The 24,219-nt window shown below is 39.6% G+C and overlaps 1 protein-coding gene across 4 annotated transcripts in view; it reads right to left on the bottom strand.

The window, feature by feature from the left end:
- Positions 1–24,219, bottom strand: part of TXNDC11 (thioredoxin domain containing 11) — a 70,191-nt gene that overhangs the window by 28,985 nt on the left and 16,987 nt on the right. Inside the window, exons 4-5 of one of the 4 annotated variants that reach the window (XM_066382596.1) lie at positions 23,344–23,473; positions 11,834–11,927 (exon numbers count right to left, since the gene is read on the bottom strand). In XM_066382596.1, the coding sequence (XP_066238693.1) occupies positions 11,834–11,927; positions 23,344–23,473 (224 nt within the window). Of the gene's footprint in view, positions 1–600; positions 740–11,833; positions 11,928–23,343; positions 23,474–24,219 lie in introns of those variants that run through there. The other 3 variants (XM_066382598.1, XM_066382597.1, XM_066382599.1) reach the window with 3 other exon arrangements.

Below are 24,219 nucleotides of genomic sequence, written 5' to 3'. Positions count from 1 at the left end.
GGTCTGCAGTTTAGTTAGTAAAATGGTTATATAACATGTTAGCATTGGGGAAGCTAGGGGAAGGTAGAAAATTAGGGAACTCTCTGTTCTATTTAGGCAACTTTTCTGCAAGTATAAAAGTTAGTTCAAAATTTAAGTTTAAAAAATGGCATAACATAAAAGTTCAGACCCCAAAGCTGTCAGGAAAAGCAGGACTTAGGAAGGATACGAACTGGTAGAACCAATAGACAGCACTCTCCAGGAGGGGACTGAACCTTGGTGGATAGCCAGCCCTAGCAAAAGAGAGAAGAAGGAAAAGCAGCCAGTGAGGACATTTATTTGAGAGTGTGCCATAGTCACCAACATGATTTACTAGATCAGAGGAATAAGAAGTGACAGCTTGACCCAAAAGATGAAAGGGGCCATTCAAAAACCTGCTTCATTAATAAGAATGGAGAGCCTGCCTACACAGAACAGATTTTATCATGCCCAAACACATTACAATCTCAAAACTTTTTACACACAGGAAAATTTATGAAAATCACACATCTTTTTAAGACCCTACATATAGTGAAAATCTTGCTGGAAAAGCAGCTTAAATTTGCTATTTCAGTGCCTGACCTGTGGTGGTGCAGTAGATAAAGCGTCGACCTGGAACGCTGAGGTGGCCGGTTCGAAACCCTGGGCTTGCCCAGCCAAGGCACATATGGGAGTTGATGCTTCCTGCTCCTCCCCCCTTCTCTCTCTCTCTCTCTCCTCTCTAAAATGAATAAATAAATAAAAGTTTTTTTTAAAAATTGCCATTTTATGTGTACAAGGAAAAACTGAATTAGCAGAGGAAGTTTATAGTTTAAGAATGACGCAAGAAAATAACATTTCTCGTCTTTATATCCAAAACATTCTCTGTCAAACAGGGCTCCATGGTTTTCTACAATAGGGGGTCTCTGTCATTTATAGAGTTACATAATTTTGTCCTAAAAATGAAGCTTTAATATTTTAATTAAGGACTCTGAATTTGTTGATTAAAAATAAATTCAGAATAATGCTCTCCCCTCCCCCACAAAAAGGTCAGGCAAATCATGACCTATTCAAGTAATCAAAAATAATAAAAATCTCAAAAAGTATATAAAATAGTTTTCATACTGGTATATGTTGAAATGATAATTTTGACACATCGGGTTAAATAAAATATATTATTATCAATAAATTAGCTTCACCTATTTCTTCTTAAATTTTAATGCAGCTACCAGAAAATTTTAAAATACCTACCTGGTTCATGCTATATTTCTACTGGACTGTGCCAGGGTGGCAATGATATAAAAGCAAGATTCATTTAACTCAGGAAGGAAATTAGGCTGAGATAATAAATCCAACAGTCAGTAAGTCTGAATAACAGTTAATTATCTGAGATGACTACATAAGACAATATTTCTCAAATTCTGAGAGTGATAACCCCTCCAACAGCAAAGAATAATTATTTTATGAATAAAATAATTTCTCTCCTTCAGAAAGAAAAAGGTAGGACTCCAGACCTGGTAGTTCTAGGTGTAAAGTGCTGAGCTTGTAAAGTAAGTTTTCCCTCAGAGGCCTAGAGTGAGGAGCATTTGACATACCACAATGTACGGTGCCTAAGGACACTGAAAGAATGTACAGAATGCCCAAGAGAACAATGTGGAAATTTTACATCGGGACTGGCCATCTGCTCCCAAAAGACTTCTGTGTGAGCCAATCTCTCTAGGATCATTGGAACAAAATGGAATATCAGGTCAAGCAACACCCTCATAAAGGTAAGTGCTAACAGGCCCTGGCTGGTTGGCTGAGTGGGTATAGGGTCGCTGGCATGAGGACATTCAGGTTCAATCCCCAGTCAGGCACACAGGAGAAGCAACCATCTGCTTCTCTCCACGCCTCCCCCCCCCCCTTTCTCTCTCTTCCCCTCCTGCAGCCTGTGGCTCGACTGGTTCAAGCATTGGCCCAGGGCACTGAGGATAGCTTGGTTGGTCCCAGTGCCAGCCTCGGACACTGAGGATAGCTTGGTTAATTTGAGAATCAGCCCCTTGTTATGTAATGCCGGTCAGGGAGAATGAGGGAGCCTGTCTCTCTATCTCCCCTCCTCTCACTTAAAAAAAAAAGATAAGTGCTAACAAATAAATCATGATGTACTTCAAAGTTAAATATCACTGGATTACATCACACAGCTTTTCATCAGTATGGCTAGGAACCCACATACTCTGGGAGAATTTCTCTCACTTCTTTATTCTGGGAAATAGTAACATTCCAAAAGGCAAATCGCAAAGAGTCCTCATTTTACTCTACATTCTGCCATTTTATTAACTTCTGCTTCCCACTCTTCTTTCCAAGGTTTTGGACAAAGAAGAAAAAAGAAAATGACAGCATTATATAAACAGGTAACAACAACCTCTACAATGATACTTACTACTCACATAGTGAATTCAATCATTCATTGGACAATGACTCACACATCTCCAGTGATAAATACATTCGCCAAAATAAAAAAGTCTTGAAAGAAATGTAACAGATTACAGGAATATTTGTTTTTCATGTACAAACTACAGCTATTACTTGCATTTTCCCCTAGGAATGTGACTTTGAGATGTGTATATTTTCAAAATTCTTAATATAAAGCACGAAGCAATTACCTAGAAAAAGTCTGGCATTTGAGCACCATAGATACAATATGCCCATTCTGGTGCTTGCCAACATACTGCTAAATCCTAAGTAAACATGTAACTCCTTAGCTGTGATTTTTTTTTCCTTGTGAGTTTGGAAGGAGGGAAAGAGAAACCCAGTCCCAAACACATTATCTTAGGGAAACATAAACTAGAGAGCTAAATATGCACTGCCACATATACTAACATGACAGTAAACCAAACACCCTCACACCAGCCTTTCCTATTTAACCAAAGCACAATATTAAAATGATCAATTCAAACACTTTGCATGTATTTTTCAATTAAATTCCTTTCTTTAACACCTTCAGGGAAGGAAGGACTTCATAAAAGAAACATAGCAGCTTAAAAATCCCTCCCATACCCCCTTTTAGGCTATTCTTTTGTGTCCAGCATGAGGTCACAATGTTTGTGACCCCAAACAATCCTTTACAAATATAAAAAACAATTCTTAGCTCCCAGGCCTACAAAATAAGCCAAAGGCCAATGCATTTTTCAAGTTGAAGTGTCCTTAGAGGCAAATCAGGCTGCCTTATCTTACCAATGGGAACATCAAGACCAGTGAGAAGGGTGAATGAGTGGGCCCTGGTCACACAGGTCATCTGCCACTAAAATGACTTGTCAGGAGAGTCAGCCCTTGCCTATGGGAATTTCTTGTTAGGAAGATACCACTGAAGTCCAAGGGAAAATTTAAAAATGTTAACTGCTAGCTGGGAGGCACAGTCAACTAGTACAGTAGAAGTTCCAAGAAGGAAATCAATAGTATGGAAATCTCCATCTGGTGACCACAATGTGCCAGACATCATCCTAGCCAGGCAATATTTATCAATCCCACAGGACTTCCTTGCAGATTAGAAATGCAGATATTAGAGAAAGGCACTATATTTAAAGCAACATCATGGGCAAAGGCCAGGAGATAGAAATCAGTACACTGTGCCACCTGCCTCATCCAAGGAAAGTACAATGGTAAATGGAGTAACTTGGTCCTGGGTTCCTGTCTAAGTTCCTCACTTATGGTACCTGATGATATTAGTTCACTATTTCTGCTACCACAAATTACCAAATTTAGTAGCTTAGAATAACACAGGTTTATCTTATAGTGCTGGAGGTCAAAAGTCCAAAATGGGCCTCACTGACATAAAATCAAGAAGTCAGCTGGGCATGTTCGGGGGGGCTCCAAGGAAAACTCCATCTCCTTGCCTTTTCCAGCTTCTAGAGTCTACCTGCATTTCTTGGCTTGTGCCTCCCACCCATCTTTAAAACCAGTAATGGCCAGACAGGTCCTTCTCACATTGCATCACTCTGACACTATGCTTTGCCTCTTGATTCCACTTTTAAGCATCCTTCTGATTTTACTAGGTCCCCTCAGATAATCCAGGATAAGCTCCCTTTCTCAAGATCAGCTGAATAGCAACACAATTCCATTTGCAACCTCAGTTCCTTCTTGCCATGTAACATATTTACAGGTTCTGATGATTAGAATGTAGATATCTTTGGGGAGCTATTATTCTGCCTACCACAGTCACCTTGAGTCAATAAGCAACCTCCTCAGAGCCCCCGTTTTCTCACTGAGATAATGGTTCCTACTGCAAAGAGTGGCAATGAAGACTGAATCATCCAGGTAGAGTGCTTGACTCATAAAAGGGTCCAGTCCAGTATGAGCTTATCATGTTCAACTTTACATAAAAAGTGGTCATAGAGATTAGAACTGGGTTTGTTTCACTATAAGCTTGTGACTCTATTATAGAAGATGATCCCTCAGAATTTTTCAATGTTTGTTTTTTGGTTCTTCATCTATGAGTCTTATTGCAGCTTCAAATTAATACAAACATAAAACTGAGAATAAATAGTATCAAAATACACACAAACCCTAAAACAGGACTTTAAAGAGGTAGAAACTATCACAAAACAATTACAAAGATGGTACAATTTTTTAGATACATGAATTCAAGGAATCAAAATATCTACAAAGACCACTAAATTTGGATCTGAGCTTCCTGCACAACTTCTGCTTTCCCCAACTCCTTCTGTCTCCCACTCTCTAGTTCCTTACACACTTATCTGAAGACTGACCCTTCCTTCTCCAGGGAAAGCCTCTACACCCCTAGTACCATCTCCTTGATCTGATCTGAGCACCTAGCCTCCATGATCCAACAAAGACTGTCACAGACCTGTCACTGCACTCACACTGCAGGCAAGCCTATCTGTTGCCACACTAGCTAGTGACAATACTAATGTTGGGAAACAAGTTTTATTCATTTTTTTGGTTGTAGAAAATAGTGAATCCTCAAATGTTTATTGAATTAATAAGTCATGCTTCTGAATCTAACTTAAAGTGCAAGGCAGTCCATTTCTGGCCTTCATCTTATCTAGCAGCATTTGCAAGGCTTAAGAGATAAGTCATAATGGTAATAAAAACATCTCCTATGAAATATGATAACATCCTTGTTAAAAATAGCAACATATTAAAAAGTCAGTTTTAGGTATGGGAATAAAAAGTATAAAAGTCTCAATTGTTTATTCCAGTGTGTATTAATCTGTCCCTAGAGAGCATCAGAACACAGGCAGATAGAAAGATTTCCCTCTATGAGTGGGTATAGAAACAATGAACGAGACTACCTGAGAAAACCACGTGGTCCTAGAACCTGCTTCATTCGTGCAAACTGTTAAACCCAATGCCTGGTCCAAATTTCCAAGAGTTAGACCCAGGAACCCAAGAAAATAAAAGCAATCTCAGCATCAACCTTGCCTAAGATGCCAGTCCTGTTTTTTCAACACCTTTAAGAACATCACCTACAGGGTAGAAAATCCTACCCTTCAGACCTCTTGATATTGTTGTATAACATTTCCCATCTAACAGAAAAGTATTCCAAAAAAGCTTACTTACGAATAAGGATATGGAGGAGGGCACTTTTATATGTACTGACTCAATTCTACCAGTGAAACACAACACCGTCAGATGCCACCTGGTGGAGCAGAGGGACCCTACACTGGAATTTCAAGTTTTGTCCTTCTAAAAAAAATTCTCTTAAAAAATTTCATTACAACAGTATTTCCTAAAGGGTGCTCCTTAGAAAACTCAGGTCACAAGGTCCCCTTGGCAATTAAGTTTAGGAATTCCTAAAGGTGGTAGAAGGGAGTGAAAATGCTATCTTTAGTTAATAGTTTAGTGTATTTTCAAGATGACACTTAAGTATCATGTGAATTTCAATTCAATTAATTAGGATCTTAGTGTCAGGAAACAGTGAGAAGCCAGTGGAAAGAAAGAAGAAGAATGGACCAAGCTAGGGCTCTATCTAGTCCAGCTGTGATTCCTACACACTGGTCCACGGAACCTGAAAGGCCTAGCACTGAGGAGAGTGGTGCTGGGGAGAGGAGATCCTAAAGGACTTAACATCCCACTGCTAAAACCGTTTTCATCTAAGCAATTCCAAGGTGAAGTGCCCTTTATTAGTCATTCATTCGACCGTTTACCTTCAGCATTGATCAAGCAGAGTGTTAGAGCTATAGGAGTAAGAAGGCAAAGCCTTGGCCTCAAGGCACTCAATAAATACTATCAGAACAAGCCAGTTCCTATTCTGGTGGGAGAGGATGCAGTCAGTTCTACAGTGAGCACACCACAAAGTACAGAGAAGTAGATATGGAGAGCTACAGGAAAAGGAAGGAGAAACACCTGTGTCCACTGGTTAGTCACGTTACATAATATCTGGCATAGATGCTTTTAAGAAAACAGGCATAGCACTTATTTTAAGTACTTTCAGCCAGGTAGCTTTCTAATTAAGCTACTTGAGACTTTAAGACTATTACTGTATTGCCTGACCTGTGGTGGCACAGTGGGTAAAGCCTCAACCTGGAGCACTGAGGTTGCCAGTTTGAAACCTTGAGCTTGCTTGGTCAAGGCACATAAAAGAAGCAACTATGAGTTGATGCTTCCTGCTCCCCCAACATCCTGCCTATCTTTATCTCCTCTCTCTAAATACCAATTTTTTAAAAAATCTTAAAAAAGAAGACTATTATTGTATTCATACCCGATATATTTCACACAAGATATGACCTGGTAAAAGCATTTACCCTATCTCCACTCCCTAATTTTACAAATAGTCAATCTCAAACACAGAAAATAAAATATTTTGTTCAAGTCTACAGGTCCCATCAGGGCAGACAAAGGGCGAGGACCAGACACTGCCAGCTCTGCCACTGCTTTCCTCCTTTTGTAGGATGAGTGAATAAAGAGTACCAAAATTTATTGCAATTTTTCTTTTAAAAAGGTCACTGAGCCTGGCCTGTGGTGGCTCAGCTGATAGAGCATCCACCTGGAATGCTGAGGTTGCCAGTTCGAAACCCTGGGCTTGTCTGGTCAAGGCGCGTATGACAAACAAGCAATGAACAACTAAATGAAACAACCATAATAGGTTGATACTTCTCATTCGCTCCACCCCACTATAAAATCAATAAATAAAACCTTAAAAAAAAGTCACTGAATCAAGCAGAATATAACATTTTACCAGAAAACATTTTTACAGCAAATGAAAGGGGGAGTGGGGTACAAGTAAGCAATCTAAAATATTGACTCTTCTACCAAATTTTCTTTAGGCAAAAGAAGTCTGTCTGCCAAGATCAAATGTGAAAGGGTTAAGAGAGGCATAGGCTTTGTGGTCTTGGAAGAGTGAAGTCCAAAGACTGGTTTCCCTCAGGATCTTGAAACAAACACAGACTGTCAGCCCACAGTTCATCATTCAACACTTTGAAATGCTTAAACATTAGTGAGGGATGTGCAAGGCCTATTATAAAAAATAAAAAGAAAGGGTTGAATAAATGGATAGTCATGCAGTGATCCTAAAAAAGGAAGCTGAATGTTATGAACATGTCAATTACCTCTAAGTCACTTTATACATTTAATACAAGTGCAACCAAAATCCAACCAAATGCATGGACAGGTATAAGAAAATATTCCATAAAACACAATAACTAGAGGAAGCAGAGTTCAAACTTCACTTAAAATCAAGAAAGGATACTGTATTTACTCATACATAAAGAAGTATCTAGACACAGAAAGAGGCCCAATTACATGTAAGAAAATATATTTCACAATAAAGCAGGCATCATCAGGATGAGGAAAAAAGGAAGCATATATATATATATTTTTTTGTATTTTTCTGAAGCTGGAAACGGGGAGAGACAGTCAGACAGACTTCCGCATGCACCTGACCGGGATCCACCCGGCATGCCCACCAGCGGCCACACTCGGCCCACCAGGGGGTGATGCTCTGCCCCTCCGGGGCGTCGCTCTGTTGTGACCAGAGCCACTGTAGCACCTGGGGCAGAGGCCAAGGAGCCATCCCCAGTGCCCAGGCCATCTTTGCTCCAATGGAGCCTCGGCTGCGGGAGGGGAAGAGAGAGACAGAGAGGAAGGAGAGGAGGAGGGGTGGAGAAGCAAATGGGCGCTTCTCCTATGTGCTCTGGCCGGGAATCGAACCCAGGACTTCTGCACGCCAGGCCGACGCCCTACCACTGAGCCAACCAGCCAGGGCCAAGGAAGCATAATTTTGTATGTTGTGTTAACTGATTAGCCAATAAGAAGGGGAGAAAAATTCAACTGTACTCTATGTTTTTTTGTTTTGTTTTTTTTTTAATATTTTTATTTTATTTATTTATTTTTAGAGAGGAGAGAGAGAGAGAGGAGAGAGAGACAGAGAGAGAGAAGGGGGGAGGAGCTGGAAGCATCAACTCCCAAATGTGCCTTGACTAGGCAAGCCCAGGGTTTTGAACCAGCGATCTCAGCATTTCCAGGTCTATGCTTTATCCACTGTGCCACCACAGGTCAGGCTGTACTCTATGTTTTAAGCCAAAGTAAATCCAAGTTGCATAAAGTGCTAAATAATTTTTAAATTTTAAAAGAAGTGAACAAATTAGTGATCGTATTTTTAGGAAAATAAATTTTAATCATGAAAAGGAAACACAGATTTAACTACATGAAAACATAGAACTGCTATATTAAACAATGATAAAAGTAAACCAGCTAGGAAAATAGTACAGAGAAATATAACTAAGGGTTATGCCCACCGCACCTAACAGGTGGGCCTATACAAACTGACAAATCAACACCAAGACTGAGATCAACGGGTCAAGGACATGGACAACTGAGATGAAAGGAAATAGTTAAAAACAACAAAAAGAGAAAGCAGTTAATGAAATTTCCCTAATTTTCTTTATTATAATGTGCAAAAACATCATATATTAGCTAAGTAGTCTTAAAGGAATGGCAATGGCAAAGTACTGTGGCACCAGGTTTTACAACTAAACTGTCGCATTGTTGGGGGCAGGAATGAGCAGTGCTCCCCTGTAGCAGACCCCCAGCGCCTAGGCATAATGATTCCTATAGTAAAATATGATATTTGTAGACTGATGGCCAGCTAGCACCAAGAAACAAATATCACACAGTGTCCTGGCTATTTTTATGACAATTTTCAAAAAATCAATGAGGCAGTGGAAAGACGTGCATTTTGCAAACGCTGTGGCTTGCTGAACCAGAACAGCTGCTTTCTAGCACAATAGTCTAAACACTTCTTCAGTTAAGTTATCTACGACCAAATGTTAAGGGTGTCAAATGTTTCTCCAGCCCTAATTTGTGTACCCAATCTAAACACAACACTGACCCAGATTTTACACTTCAAACTATACCATTAAAAAAGAAGTGTGTATATGTTTCTCTTACCGAACATCTCTATTAATAATAAGTAAAATACCCTTTGACTTCAGGGTAGGACAAGGGGGAAAAAGAAAACCCCAGGTGCTCAAGGCATGATTTATTTTAGGTAATCCTTCATAGTACACATATTAGGAAAAAATCATTCCAAATTTGTCTTTTTCTTCTAAAAGTGGTTCATTAAGCTTAAGTGAGAGCTTAGCCACAAAAATGGGATAAAAAATGATAAATCAGAATGAATCTCAGTTCTTGCAAAGTTCATATGCAACAGGATTTTATAAGACCCTACTAGAATCACAAGATAAGGAAAAAAGTCAAGTTAAACCAGACTAGATTTATTCTGAGAAGAAATTTCAAGTAATCATTTGTCAAAAATTAGTGACTTGACCAAAGAGGTTCATACAGAACAGACAAGGCCGCGGGGGGGGGGGGGGCTACTATCTTGTACTTGGAAAGGTTTTTCCAAAAAGAAGCAGTATCTTGGAAACTTCTGAGGGAAAAAGTAATTTAAGATTAATTAAATTACTTAAAATGAATTATCAGCACATAACATAAGCTAAGCAGATTACAAAATATCTTTCCACAATCTTGAAATACCCTCTCCAACTAAGAACTTGAATGCTACCACTTTAGTGAATGATCCGAGGTTTCCCTTTTAAATGTAATCTTCGGTTGAGATCTTCTCAAAGGGCTTTAGTTTTCTAAGATTTTTAAAATCTGTTTCTTAAGTTTATTTAAATTGGTATTTTGTTTCCACAATTCAAACTAAGTCTTCTTAGTCATCTGAAGCTGTGCTGCTCAAAGTCTTTCAAGTGGACATAAGATGTATTGTGACAGCTTGATTTCCTCTCCCAGTGTCCCCTGATCAAAAACATGAATACAGTAGATTCTCTTTTCATAAAACCTTAAGACAATGTATATATTAAAATGGCCAGTTAATATAATTGTTTCATGTATTAACAATATTCTATACTAACACCAAAAAATAATAATAAAGCAATCTAATACCCAGTAATAGAAGGACGGTTACATATTTTTGGTTGCTCTACTTGGGGGGAAGATGATATGGCCATCAATCTGATCACTCACTTGACAAATAGTAATTGAGCCCCTGCTTTGAACCAAACAGTGGAGAAAGAATGCTAAACTGAAGACACATGGTCCTATCCTCAAAATTTCACAGTCTGGGAAAGAAGACAGACATTAAACAAATAATCTCATAACTACATAAACAAACTATGCTAAGTGGTATGAAATAAGAAACCAGGGTACCCAACTGAGATTGGAGACTGTGGAAGTGATATGTGAGGCGATCCTGGGAGATGAATAGGGTTTGACAGGTGAGGAGCTGGGCCCTAGGGGTTGGGGAGGCAGAGGGCACATAACAGTCAGAAGGACTACCATGTGCAAAGGCCCGACCGTGAGGAAAAAGGGGCAAGCGTAGATTCACTAGTCTAGTCCAGGGCAGCGGAAGAGGCTTGCACCAGAGTGCTAACAAAGGAGACAGAGACAAGAGAGCAGAAGAAAGTGGACCTCACAGAGAATGGACAGGATGTTATAAGTGATAGAAAAAAGAATGTGGAGTAACATGAAAAAATGGGCAGGATACAATATTTAATTTAAAAAGTAGGGCCTAAATATATAATTGAGCTAAAATAAAAAAAATAAACACAGATTTGAGGATAGTGAAACTGGCATTAGGTTTATAGTGTAATGTAACATACATAACTTTTAAACTTACAAAAATACTTCTCTAAGGAAATTATTTCTAAATTATGGTACATACAACTGACAATATGGCCATTAAAAATTCTGAGTAAAATGTGTAACTACAAACACAAATAAGAGAGTAAGATATAATAAAATTTAAAGTACAAAATATGTAACTGCAGACAATATGATTAAGCTACATTTTAAAAAGCTAAACATCTGCCTGACCAGGCGGTGGCACAGTGGATAGAGCATCAGCCTGGGATGCTGAGGACCCAGGTTTGAAACCCTAAGGTCGCCAGCTTGAGTACAGGCTCATCAGCTTGTGTGTGGAGTCATCAAATTGAGCATGGGATCATAGACATCACGCCATGGTCACTGGCTTGAGCAAGGGGTCACTAGCTTGGCTGGAGCCACCAGTCAAGGCACATATAAGAAAGCAATCAATGAATAATTAAGGTGCTACAACTATGAGTTGATGCTTCTCATCTCTCTCCCTTCCTGTCTATCTGTCCATCCCTTTCTCAAAAAAAATAAAAATAAAAAACCTAAACATTTAAGAGACTAAATATTAAAGAGCACAATCTTTTGTTTGCAATAGAAAATAGAACATAAAACAATAATTATTTAATACAAATACAGAGAAAAGGAATCAAGAAAATGAAAATAAAGATAAGATGCAAAAGAAGATATCAATATACATACATTTCTGTTAAAGTTCTAATTTCTTAATATGAATGATTTTTACCTTTCTTCAATGAATGTAAAGCTGAGGTGAAGAAGGTCAAATAACCCGGAGGCTGGGGCGAGCCACTGAACTCAAAGTACCCAAGTACTCCAGGCTGTGGGAACAAGAGCAGAATTAGGTGACTGAGGTATCACTAATCACTGTGTAACGTGGATATTTTAAAAGACATGCCATTATAGGCTGACAATTGCAATTTGCTGCATTTCATTTTTTAAAAAAGCCTGACCACATGAAAAATGTTGGGGTTTAACATTGACCTTTCCCTCCATTTAGACAACAACTTTCACAGGGGAAAGTAATTCAAAGCTGAAACCTCCTTCCCTTCCCTTTCCTTAAGTAGGTCTTTCCATTCTCTGTTGACAGTTCTCCTTAAGTCCCTGGTTTGAAACCTCACCGTCAAGTCACTGGCTTCTGTTTAGCAACTCTAAGCAAGCTGTCAATTTCCCTGTAATCTTTCTTAGATTTCTCCCTCTGTTGCTTCCTCTCACTCCAAACACACCTTCACATGCACTGGAAATCAGGTTCTATCTGACTGCCTCCACTTCTATTCCAGGTCATTCTCCAAGGGGCTGTGTCTCCCACAACTAGAACACAGCATGCCACAATGGCAACCTCCCTCTTATCAATCAGGCTGCAAAGAGCCCTCCCCATATCTTCTTGCTCCTGTACCCACTCAAACTTATTTCCACCTGTTCATTCCATTTCTCTAAAGCTTAGGACATAATGGCCCTCTATTCTACCAAACCAATAAAGTATCCCCTTCCAGATACATTCTGCCTTCCTGTTCAGGGTAATTTTTTCCATCTTTGAGGGCCCTGTGGCACTCATTTAGTCCAGTTTTGTTCTGTAATGACTGCATCTGTCTTAAAAGCCAAACAGATCCCTGAGGAAAGAGTGCTAGGCTTGCAGTTAGAAGAGGTAAGCTCAAGTCCAATAGCTGAATGGTCTTGGGTGAATTCTTCAAAGAGAAGCCTCAGTTTCCTTATCCGGCAAATGGGACAATTCATCATGGGGTTACTAAGAATGAGCTTGATGAACTAACTATAAAGCACTAGGCAAATGTAAAGAATCCCCTTTAGTCCTAAAGCATGTAATATCATGCTCTTAATAAATAATGTGGAGCTGATTTGATCATTGGGGCAAAATTAGACCCTAAAGGTAAAATAGAAATTTAATCTGTTGGTAAAGTTTAAAAATCAGTAAGTTGTATAAAACAGGAAATTTATGATCTGTAATGAAACATACCATCTTTCAAATCCAGATTACTTGCTTGTTCTCATAAGATTCAAGTTTAAATAAATCACTTGGTTTTTATTCTGGTAGAAACTAAGAATGTTGAATGCTAGTATCTACAAAAATTCAGCAAATAACCAATTTCTCAAACAACTGAGAACATCAGAAAGCAAAGTATTAAAAATAGGATTTTCTTTTACTAAATTCCTTCAAAATCTTCTTAACAAGCCAATTCAGAATTAACTTAAAATAGAATTGCATAGTGTTTGGACTGTTGACGTTTCAAACCATGCTACAATGATGTAAAAAGATTTACTACCAAGAACAAAGGAAAAATCTTCAGATATTCTTAGTCCCTTAATTAATGCTGAATGTAAGATTACAAAACCAGAAACTACTGAAAAGAAAAGAGACTTATTTAAGTTTTTTAATATTCTGATCAATCTCCTAAACCAAAACCAAATGACATAAATTCAACTAAATATTAATAACTGTTTCATTGCTAAAAACTAAATGAGATAAATTTCAGCTCTCTTCTCACATCATATCATCTCTGGTGGCTTCAAAGAACTAGATATATGGCCCTAAACACATCTATATCTAAATGGATATATGCAACTATAAATATGTTTATGTATACACATGCACACACACATAGACATGGAAGTAAAAAAATTTGAATCCTGAGTCTTCAAGGGAAACCCCAAGTTAAACCTTTAAAAATGAACAAAGGCTGGCTGGACGGTTTGTAGGGGTCCTTTGTGGACATTTCTGCAGTGTAGGGTGTATTCTTGTGGACGGCATCACTGCTACAATTTTCCAAGGGGTGACACAGCTTGGACGAAGGAGCACCTAACTTCAGAACTGGCACTGATCTTTTCAGGTAGTGTGACCAAAGAAATTCTATAAATAATACAAAGCAAATAATCTCTCTCTCATTTTTTAAGAAGGGGGGACAGACTGGAAGAAACAGAGATGAGAAGCATCAATTCATAGTTGCGGCACCTTCGTTGTTTATTGATTGCTTTCTCATATATGCCTTGATGAAGGGTGGGGAGGGGCGCCAGCTGAGCCAGTGGCCCCTTGCTCAAGCCAGTGACCTTTGAGCTCAAGCCAACGACCATGAGGTCATGTCTATGATCCCACGCTCAAGCAGGTAACCCCATGCTCAAGCTGGTGAGCCCACACTCAAGCCAGATGAGCCCGCGCTCCAGTGGCGACCTTGGGGTTTTGAACCTGGATCATCAGGGTCCGTGGCCAATGCTCTATCCTGAGCCACCACCTGGTCAGGCTCAAATATTCATAAACAAAATTATTTTCACTTTTTAACAACTACATGAAACAATTTAACACTTTATACCAGCTATTTTAAAACAGGCAAAATATATTTTAAGTTGTTTTTTGTGGGGGTTTTTTGGAGAGGCAGGGACAGATAGGAAGGGAGAGAGATGAGGAAGCAGCAACTCATTGTTGTGGCACCTTAGCTGTTCACTGATTGCTTTTTCATATGTGCCTTTACTGGGGGGGGAGGGGGTTCAGCCAAACCTGTGACTCCTTGCTCAAGCCAGTGACCTTGGGCTACAGGCCAGTGATCTTGGGCTTCAAGCCAGTGACCTTTGGGCCCAAGCCAGTGACCACAGGGTCATGTTTATGACCCCATGCTCAAGGGGGCAACCCTTTGCTCAAGCTGGTGAGCCTGCACTCAAACCAGCAACCTCAGGGTTTTAAACATGGGTCCTCAGCATCCTAGGTCAACACTCTATCCAGTGGTCAGGCTAAGTGTTATTTTTCAAATATTCACAATACTATGACAATCTATTAAATTTTAAAACCTGACCTGTTTGAAATGTAACTTAGAATTTGTATTTCGAGCCTGACCAGGTGGTGGTGCAGTGGATAGAGCATCGGACTGGGATGAGGAGGGCCCAGGTTCAGGACCCCGAGATCCCAGCTTGAGCACGGGCTCATCTGGTTTGAGCAAAGCTCACCAGCTTGGACCCAAAGTTGCTGGCTCGAGGAAGGGGTTACTTGGTCTGCTGCAGCCCCACGGTTAAGGCACATAGAGAAAGCAATCAATGAACAACTAAGGTGTCGCAACAAAAAACTAATGATTGATGCTTCTCATCTCTCTCTCTGTTTCTGTCTGTCTGTCCCTATCTATCCCTCTCCCTGACTCTCTCTTTGTTTAAAAAAAAATCTGTAAATTAATGAATGGAGATAAAAATATAAAACAATACTCCTTTATCAAGTTTACAATTTAGCAAAGAAAATAATAAATGCCAGATTTTAATTTGACCCACTTTGTGTTTTTAATTATATTCCATGATATACTACAGTATATTCAGTACCTGCTATAATGAGGTTAAAAATAGGCTATTTAGAGGAGTCCAGCAAATCCTTATTGGCATTGAATATTTATTTTCAAAGTGAATGCTATTTGCAGTGTGGCATAAATTTCAGCAGATGATACACACACCCTCTAGTGGTCGTGAGATTAGTTACCACACTGTGTTTTCTCTCAATGGCAACTGAAATATTTCTGCACTAATGTCAACTCATACTTAGAAACCTTAAAACTATTTAGTTCACAATGCTATAAAATTATAAATTGACAGAAATAGTTATCTATTTATTTTCTCAGTATTGAGTAGTCTTTTACTAACAAACAAGAGTATAACAGCAAATGCCAGACATTCTACTAGGTTTTTCTCCAAAATGCTCAGGTTTTATGTAACCTGGCAGTTTATCCAACACCATGCATCTCCCTCCAAAAGATTCCCAAGCCTTTTCCCATCCCACTTAAATGTAACACAATTTGGTTTACCATAATTGGTAACAATAAATGAATGGATTTATGCTAAATCACTTCTCTTAAATAGATAAATTGTAGAAATTCATGAAAAGATTTCGAAAATATTTTGGCTGCACCCTGGCCAGGTAACTCAGTTGGTTAGAGTATAATCCCAACATGCTGAGGTTGCAGGTTCAATCCCTGGTCAGGGCACATACAAGAATCAACCAACAGCAGCATGAATAAGTGGAACAAATCAATGTCTCTTTATCCCTCCCCTTCCCTGTCCCCTGCTCTCTCCCTCCCTCCCTCTGAAGATCCATCAATACAATTTTTTTTTTGTATTTTTTGTATTTTTCCGAAGTTAGAAGCAGGGAAGCAGTCAAGACAGACTCTTGCATGCATCTGACCAGGATCCACCGGGCATGTCCACCAGGGGGCGATGCTCTGCCCATCTGGGGCGTTGCTCCTCTGCTGCCAGAGCCATTCTAGTGCTTGAGGTGGAAGCCACGAAGCCAAGCTCAGCACCCGGGTCAACTTTGCGCCAATGGAGACTTGGCTGAAAGAGGGGAAGAGAGAGATAGAGAGAAAGGAGAGGGGGAAGGGTGGAAAAGCAGATGGGCACTTCTCCTGTGTGCCCTGACTGGGAATCAAATCCGGGACCTCCACATGCCAGGCCGATGCCCTACCGCTGAGCCAACCGGCCAGGGCCAATACAATTTTTTTTAAGAAGAAAATATTTTGGCTGCATATGTAAGATAAGAGTTCTAAATAATACTGTTGGTATTTACTGGGTAGATTATAAGGTACAAATCAGATGATTCCAATTAAAAAAAAAAAGAATTACTGATGGAGAAGCTACTGATACCTAAGTCAAATGATGACTAAAAAAACACCAAAATTAGAAGAGACATTAAACTAGTGACTTTGAAAGTGCCATTTCCATTTCTCACTCTATTTTGTTTCCAATCAACTTAATGTACACCAAAATAAAAATGACACTGGGATATGTCTGCCTATGTTGTCCACAAGCAATAAATGATATTTTCCTGTCTGTATCTTAAACAGGCAGGACAAACCTTGAAGAAGGGATTCCGTAATTGGGGCAAATGAAGAAAGTAAAATTTCTTAACATGGTTCACAACGAGATGACTTATAGCTCTCGATCTCCCTCTGTAGTACACACTGGCAAATTCACTTCGGTTTTTAGCTATATTCATTATTTATATGGTAGCTATGATTTCAGTGCATATTTAGGGAGAGAATTGTAGACCTTACCCTGCCTCAATATTGTGATTATCATACTTAAGAACACTCCCAGTTCACAGAATAAATACTAATGACCCAATTAATAACAGCAAATGGTAAAAACTCTGCTGCTTTAGTTGAATCAAAAGCCACTGCCTCGGCCCTGGCCAGTTGGCTCAGCGGTAGAGCGTCGGCCTGGTGCGTGGGGGACCCAGGTTCGATTCCCAGCCAGGGCACATAGGAGAAGCGCCCATTTGCTTCTCCACCCCTCCCCTCCTTCCTCTCTGTCTCTCTCTTCCCCTCCCGCAGCCAAGGCTCCATTGGAGCAAAGATGGCCCGGGCGCTGGGGATGGCTCCTTGGCCTCTGCCCCAGGCGCTAGAGTGGCTCTGGTCACGGCAGAGCGATGCCCCGGAGGGGCAGAGCATCGCCCCCTGGTGGGCAGAGCATCGCCCCTGGTGGGCGTGCCAGGTGGATCCCGGTCGGGCGCATGCAGGAGTCTGTCTGACTGTCTCTCCCCGTTTCCAGCTTCGGAAAAATACAAAAAAAAAAAAAAAAGCCACTGCCTCATCCTTTATCACTATTTATTTGTAGGACCATTGCTAAAAATGAGAAAAAAAAAGGGGTTGAGTCAAATTAAGAAGCCAACACCTTCAAAATTTTTCTATCATTGAAGAGTAAAAAGTGACATAAAATATTCAGTTTTACCCTCTAGTTACATAGTGAAGTTTCAACTCAGAGACCTTATGTAATAAGCATTTCTTCGTATTAAAGGAAAAACTTGGAGAGCCAGACTTGAGCTACAGTCCAGTATCCACTTAGGGTAAACCATACCCTCTCTGTACCTTATTTTCTTAATCTGTTCAAAGGATCTACAATTGCCATTTATCTCACACCATTACTGGGAGCTCAGAAATAAACACACTTTAAAACTGGATGGCATTTACCAATGCATTGTTTACTCATTATCTGTTTGCTTATAAAGACTAACCTTTTGAGTTGTACGAACGTTCATGTACGTCCTCGTGCCTCCTGACCATCCAGAGTAAAAAATATTTATTTTAAAAATGTGTAAGGCAACATTAAAAAAAGGCAAATGTAAGCCCTGGCCGGTTGGCTCAGTGGTAGAGCGTCAGCCTGGCGTGCAGAAGTCCCGGGTTCAATTCCCGGCCAGGGTACACAGGAGAAGCGCCCATCTGCTTCTCCACCCCTCCTCCTCTCCTTCCTCTCTGTCTCTCCCCCTCCTGCAGCCGAGGCTCCACTGGAGCAAAGATGGCCCGGGCGCTGGGGATGGCTCCTTGGCCTCTGCCCCAGGCGCTAGAGTGGCTCTGGTGGCAACAGAGCGACGCCCCAGGATGGGCAGAGCATCGCCCCCTGGTGGGCAGAGCGTCGCTCCCTGGTGGGCGTGCCGGGTGGATCCTGGTCGGGCGCATGCGGGAGTCTGTCTGACTGCCTCCCCGTTTCCGGCTTCAGAAAAATACAGAAAAAAAAAAAAAAAAAAGGCAAATGTATGTTCTTATTTCTATAAATTGGTAATCAAGCAAACATGATTTTAAGTTAATAAAACTGTAACTGGAACTAATTTCATTTTTTGAAAAAAAAATCCCAAGAGTCAGCGAGCATGAAAAAACTCACTACTCAAAGGGCTTAAGTAGTTTGGAATTTATAGAGTCAAGTATTTATAATATTCACCCTTTAATGTCTTTTTGCAACGTTCTGTAAATTAAAGACAAACTGTTTTCCTAAAAATTATATCTGAGCCTAGAGCAGGGGTCTCAAACTCGCGGCCCTTTTGTGCGGCCCGCAGACTGTTTTCAACTGCAGTGAGAAAAGCGTTGCGTAACAGTTGCCTTTTGTAGACCTAGTGCGGCCCACCGAACGGCTGTGATCTTGCTCTGCGGCCCACATGCTGAGTTGAGTTTGAGACCCCTGGCCTAGAGTCATATTTTATAAACATAAAACTCTGATTAATGAACAAACTGATCTAGGCCAATCTGAGATATCTAAATCAAATAAAATATTTTCCATTGCTTATAAGCTTGTACTCTTCTAGGTAATTCAATATCAAATCATTTGAATAGACTTTTGAAAGGATTCATCTGTGAGACTTACATAAATTCAAACCAAAACACAATTCTTATCATAAGCATATATGAAGAGAGTTCAGTATACAGATAACAAAAGTTTTTATCAATACAGAAGGTTGTTAATTTTAGGAGAGCAACACTTCCCAAGTAATAAACAATAACTACAATTTCTGATGGTCTAAACTGTTCACAAATATCTGTATTAGAGACAAATCAACTTATAATTAATCGACATGGTTTATTTTAATGAGGGGAAATCAAGATATCACAAACACATCTAGAGACATCAGGAAATAACAATGCCATTCTAACAAACCTCAGAAGTGCCACAAAAATGTTAAATAACTATTTTGGTCTAATTTTGATATACCTAAATTTAATATACTTGATAATGAAATTCATATTTATAAAAAACATAAATTAGAAAAGATTCTTGATCAAAACAAGTATCTTTTCTCAGTAAGATTACTTTAAATCTACAATGTCCTTAACATACTTAGGATGCATGCTTTTTTAGGGGACAATGTGGATGAACGATTTGAAAAAAAAGCTGAATACTGGGGACAGCTCTATTGATGACAATATAACTCACTAGTCCACCACAGCTACCACTCCAGAATTTTCTAGTGAAAGCACTGTTTAATTTTCATCTTCTCTCTACTGCCACTGTTAAAAGCAATTAAAGTTGTAACAATTAGATTGTGGTATTGTACACTACATTAAAAAAAAAGAAAAAGATGTGCTTGTGCTAATTAACACACATGAGACTTCATTTAAAGATCTTATTTGGGGAAACAATAATTTAGAGCAGTGGTTCTCAACTTAAGCGATTTTGCTCCCTCAAGGGACATTTGGTAATGCCTGAATATTTTCGGTTGTCATAATTGGGGGGGGAGGCAGTGCTACTGCTATCTAATAGGTGAAGGTGAAGGATGCTGCTAAACATCCTGCAAAGCACAGGACAGCCCTCTGTCTGAAAAAAATGATCTGACTCCAAATGTTAATAATGCTGAAGTTGAGAAATCGTAATTCAGAGGAATTCCCAGAAGTATAATGTGCCCTAGAGGGGACTTTCTTTAACCTTCCTATTTATCCAACTGTCAAACCATGACAGTGGTTTCATTTCTAGATCTGGAATGCTGTCTTTTAGTTGTCTTATACAGTGTATGTATGCATTTGCTATCACTTCTTTCAAGGCCATATTGGGTATATTTCATGAGATAAATGGTTTCACAAGTGTCATCCTAGGTTTGACTCTCGAGTTCTGTCACAATTAATCAAATATTGTCTCATCAATCAGATTATTTCATCTCAGTGCGAAGAAGCCCAGAAAAGATGAAATTCCTGATATGAGTCATCCATAATTTTGGGAGAAAGCTCCTTATTTAAAGGCCAACAGAAGCTATCCTGGGGTCCAACCTTGGCAGCACTCCTTTGGTTCTGTTCAAAGGCAGAACACTGCTAATCACTGCTGAACGTCATTCTAATTAGTGGGTTGGACTGTCAGAACAACCTTGAGTAATGTCACTGGCATATCAGTGAGTCTGATGTGAACTCACTGTTAAATGGGGAGCACATCTCTAAAAGCACTGCTGAAAAGGTCCAAAGAATGCAGACGCTAAATAAAGGTAAGAACTCATCTCATCCTTGCTGCTCAAAGACATGCATTTGTCTCTCTCCTGCAGATACAACTAGAGATAACACTTGAAATATCTTGGCAGCAAGAAATAATAATAATAATAAAAAAGATCAGAAAGATCTCCAATATAGATAGATGTTCAAAGGCATTATCACAAAAATACTTTCACAACAAAAAACTGATGAACCCTCCTCTGTCTGCCTCTTTCTGACCTCTCTAACCCAAGGACAAAACAGGAGGGATTATCTGAGCCAACACCCTTATTTAGAGATGAAAAACCTGTGTTAAACTCAAAAGCAGAGACTTGCTAATGTCAGGACTAAAACCCAGGCTTCTAAAATCCTAACTGAATCCTTTTCCTTATCATGTGACCTCTGCTAAGAACTAGCTCAGAACTCTCTGGACACAAATTTCTGATGGAGCTGGAAATGATAATAAAGCCACCTTTCAGTGCTCTTACCAGGGTCAGTGATCTCAATTTCTTCTACACTTTTTATTGGGAGGGTAAACACATGTTGTACGATACCTGTTGATATACCACAGCTTCTCCCGATTTCTTTTACTTTTTAGAAGAAATTTAAAACTTAAAAAAAAATAACTACAGAGGGTAACAATCAAAACTGGGTGCAGTATTTTACAAAAGTCTCAGCAGAGTACAATTGAAGAAAGACCGCTTGGCCCTTCCAGGTCACTTTTTATCCTTTTAACTATAAAACAAATAAAAGGTTTTTAAAATGTAAGTAGGCAATTCCAGCAGGCATTATGCACATTTTAAGTTGTCTCAATAGTGATAAATATTCAAGATTTTTTTCCACTATTTTTCACTTATTGGGACTACATGCTAGGCATTTTCACGTCTTGTCTCATTTAATCCCTGTTACAGATGAGGGAATGGAGGCTTGAAGAGGTTAAGTAACTGGTCCAAGGACACACAGCTAATAAGTAATAGAGTCGAGTTTGGACTCAGGCCTGTCCAAACCTGATTCTTCACCTTTTGGCTATAACTACCTCCAGCGCCTCTGCCTGCAAACCTACATGAAAACCCGCTTACCACACAATTCCCGCAACTAAGACTTACAAGAATCCCAAGATACCCTGTGACCTGTCCCAAATCAAAGACCTAGTTAGTGCTGCCAAAGAGACTAGGCTCAAGTGCCCCGCCTCCCAGTGTAGATCCTGTCCACCAGCATGCTCAGGCAAACCAGAGATAAACCCACAAGGGGCACAGAAATCCAGCCTTTATCCACATTAAGAGTAAAGAAGCATTCACTCTAATGCACATCTAAGAATTACAAGCAGAAGAACTAGAGAGCAATACTGCTGCTTGGGAAATCTGCTCATAGTTAACACATACATAATATGTCTAACATGAATGAAAAAGCTATAAAGGATGTTCTAGTAGTAAAAGAAATTCATAGGCAATCTATATAGTCTACATAGTATAAAAATTTAACCCATCACTATTACTAAATTCTAAATTAGTAAGGTCTGGATGCATATGGTTAATATCTCTATCTGGTACTTGTGGTCTTGATTTTGTTGTACCTAAGTATCATTTTACTTGTTGCTAGTTCCTTGATGGTCTAGGGCCCTGGTCAGCAAACTGCAGCTCGCAAGCCGCACGCGGCTCTTTGGCCCCTTGAGTGTGGCTCTTCCACAAAATACCACGTGCAGGAGCTACCTCAATAAGGAATGTACCTACCTATATAGTTTAAGTTTAAAAAATCTGGCTCTCAAGAGAAATTTCAATCATTGTACTGTTGATATTTGGCCCTGTTGACTAATGAGTTTGCCGACCACTGGTCTAGTGGATTCAGCACCTTCACTTGCTGTATCCAAGTATGATTTTATAGTTTCTCCAATAAATTTTTATATTTTATTGAGATTATTTTAACCTTTACATTGGCCTCTCAATTATAAGCTGTACTGCACACACATTGAACACCCTATAAAAATAATTTATCAGGGGCTGAAGCTGGCAATGGGAAAGCAGTAGAGAAATCATATTAGGAAACGTACTGTTAAGACCATAAAATAGTGATGCACTTAAAAAAACATAAAGTAATATAAATATTTCCAGTTTTGTTTTGTTTTTAAAGGCTAAACTATAACTGACAAGAAAATCAGATAGCTCATCAGTAAGATTCCATAAAGCATTTAATAAAATTTTTAAAAATTTGCCGTTGCATCACTTCTCAGCCTTCTGGCTGAGATCAAGTGAAATTTGCAGCTGCATATAAATTGTAAGTTAATTCCTACATACTCTAAGTTAATTGTGAAACAAACAGAGTCTGTTAAAAATTCCCAAATAAAAAGTAAACAAGGTTCTGCAAGCATTCTATTTTCTTAAAATTCATTTAATCAAACCATTCCTATAATCAAGTATTTCAAAAAGTATATAATTGGGGCTTATCTATAATGTGATTTAATTGCTACTACAACTTTTCTAATACAAACATTCCAATACAACCCGGTGAAGCCTTGGGAATGGAAGGAGATATGAAAGACAGGTACCTCGTAGTTTGAGAGAAAATCTAGCAATTCTGATTGAGATGGGATGTACAGAAGTGGTTTCATCACCCGGCGTACAAACTTCTCAATGTAAACAGCACTCATGGGGCCTTTGTATTCGATTGGTCCAAAACTAGTACCAAAAAAATAAAAATATAAAAAATAACACACCATGCATTAAACCTGTAATGTATAACTGAAATCATCAACAACACAAAATGAAAATGTCCTGCTTTAGGATGTCTTATTTGTCTCTGGAGGTGACCAGAGGGCCAATTAAGAAGCAAGTTTATGTGAAGAAAGGTGCAAACAGTGGTTATACGCAATCTCTGAAAAATGATTTTTTTTTTTTTGTATTTTTCGGAAGCTAGAAACAGGGAGAGACAGACAGACTCCCGCATGCACCCGACCGGGATCCACCCGGCACGTCCACCAGGGGGCGACGCTCTGCCTCTCCGGGGCGTTGCTCTGTTGCGACCAGAGCCACTCTAGCGCCTGGGGCAGAGGCCAAGGAGCCATCCCCAGCGCCTGGGCCATCTTTGCTCCAATGGAGCTTCGGCTGCGGGAGGGGAAGAGAGAGACAGAGAGGAAGGAGGGGGGAGGGGTGGAGAAGCAGATGGGCACTTCTCCTGTGTGCCCTGGCCGGGAATTGAACCCGGGACTTCTGCACGCCAGGCCGATGCTCTACCACTGAGCCGACCAGCCAGGGCCTGAAAAATGATTTTTTTTCTTAAAAAAGTTTCCCTTAAAAAACAAAACAGAAAGGCAACCTTGGAAACCAACCATATGCTAAAGAATTCTAAGATCTGACACAATTCAGTGTTGAGGAGCAGACTTTCCTTTGAGCAGTTGGCCCTAGGCCTACTAAAAAGTAGTTAC

Source organism: Saccopteryx leptura, chromosome 4 (genome assembly GCF_036850995.1).
Source record: "Saccopteryx leptura isolate mSacLep1 chromosome 4, mSacLep1_pri_phased_curated, whole genome shotgun sequence".
In the NCBI taxonomy this organism is placed as follows: domain Eukaryota; kingdom Metazoa; phylum Chordata; class Mammalia; order Chiroptera; family Emballonuridae; genus Saccopteryx; species Saccopteryx leptura.
Note: the sequence above shows the minus strand (reverse complement) of the source record. Positions and strands in the feature narration are given on the sequence as shown.